Source organism: Apaloderma vittatum, unplaced genomic scaffold (assembly GCF_000703405.1).
Source record: "Apaloderma vittatum isolate BGI_N311 unplaced genomic scaffold, ASM70340v1 scaffold30577, whole genome shotgun sequence".
NCBI lineage: Eukaryota > Metazoa > Chordata > Aves > Trogoniformes > Trogonidae > Apaloderma > Apaloderma vittatum.
Window position 1 is genome coordinate 1 of NW_009727182.1, and position 551 is coordinate 551.

Consider the following 551-nt stretch of genomic DNA (forward strand, 5'->3'; position numbering starts at 1 on the left):
GGCCTTCTTGGACGTGGCCGTGGTCCTCCTGCTTGGCGGGGAGGGGTGCGATACCATCACTGGGGCTGTGCCGTACCAGAGCTGGAGCAGGACGAGTCCGTGGCAGACGTGGAGGGAGAGCGAGCTGCAGACCGTGGAGGGGTAGGTGTTCCAGCAGAGCTCGATCACACCCAGCAGCAGCACCCTGCTGGCAGTCAGCATCAGGGAACACACACCAGCCCCACTCACTCCCGAACACTCCCCCAGCAGCCGCACGGTCCTCCTCCCCGGCAGCACGTACTTGAGCATGTGGGCGAGCTTGGTGGTAGGGGTGCACCAGAGTAAGTAGGGCAGCGTGTGGAAATACCAGACGTAAAACTGGTAGTGCAGGGAGCGGCTGCAGCAGACGCCTAGGAAGTTGGAGGAGAAGAGGACGAAGACGATCTGTGCGCTGGTGTCAAGGGGACAAACGCAGGAGGCTGGAGGTGCAATCCCGGCCGTACAGCACGGTTCCTTCCCCCAGGACAAGCTGGCACTGACAGCACCACAGGACCAGCAGCCTGCGAATGCTG

At 62.8% G+C, this 551-nt stretch overlaps 1 protein-coding gene across 1 annotated transcript in view; it reads right to left on the reverse strand.

Annotated features, from left to right (window-relative positions):
* Positions 1 to 54: 54 nt before the first annotated feature.
* The window catches only part of ALG3 (ALG3, alpha-1,3- mannosyltransferase), a gene marked incomplete at both ends in the record, with an annotated part of 2110 nt that continues 1613 nt past the window's right edge, over positions 55 to 551 (reverse strand). The window contains 2 exon segments of the mRNA XM_009873601.1: positions 55 to 184; positions 281 to 446. Coding sequence (XP_009871903.1) covers positions 55 to 184; positions 281 to 446 — 296 coding nt within the window.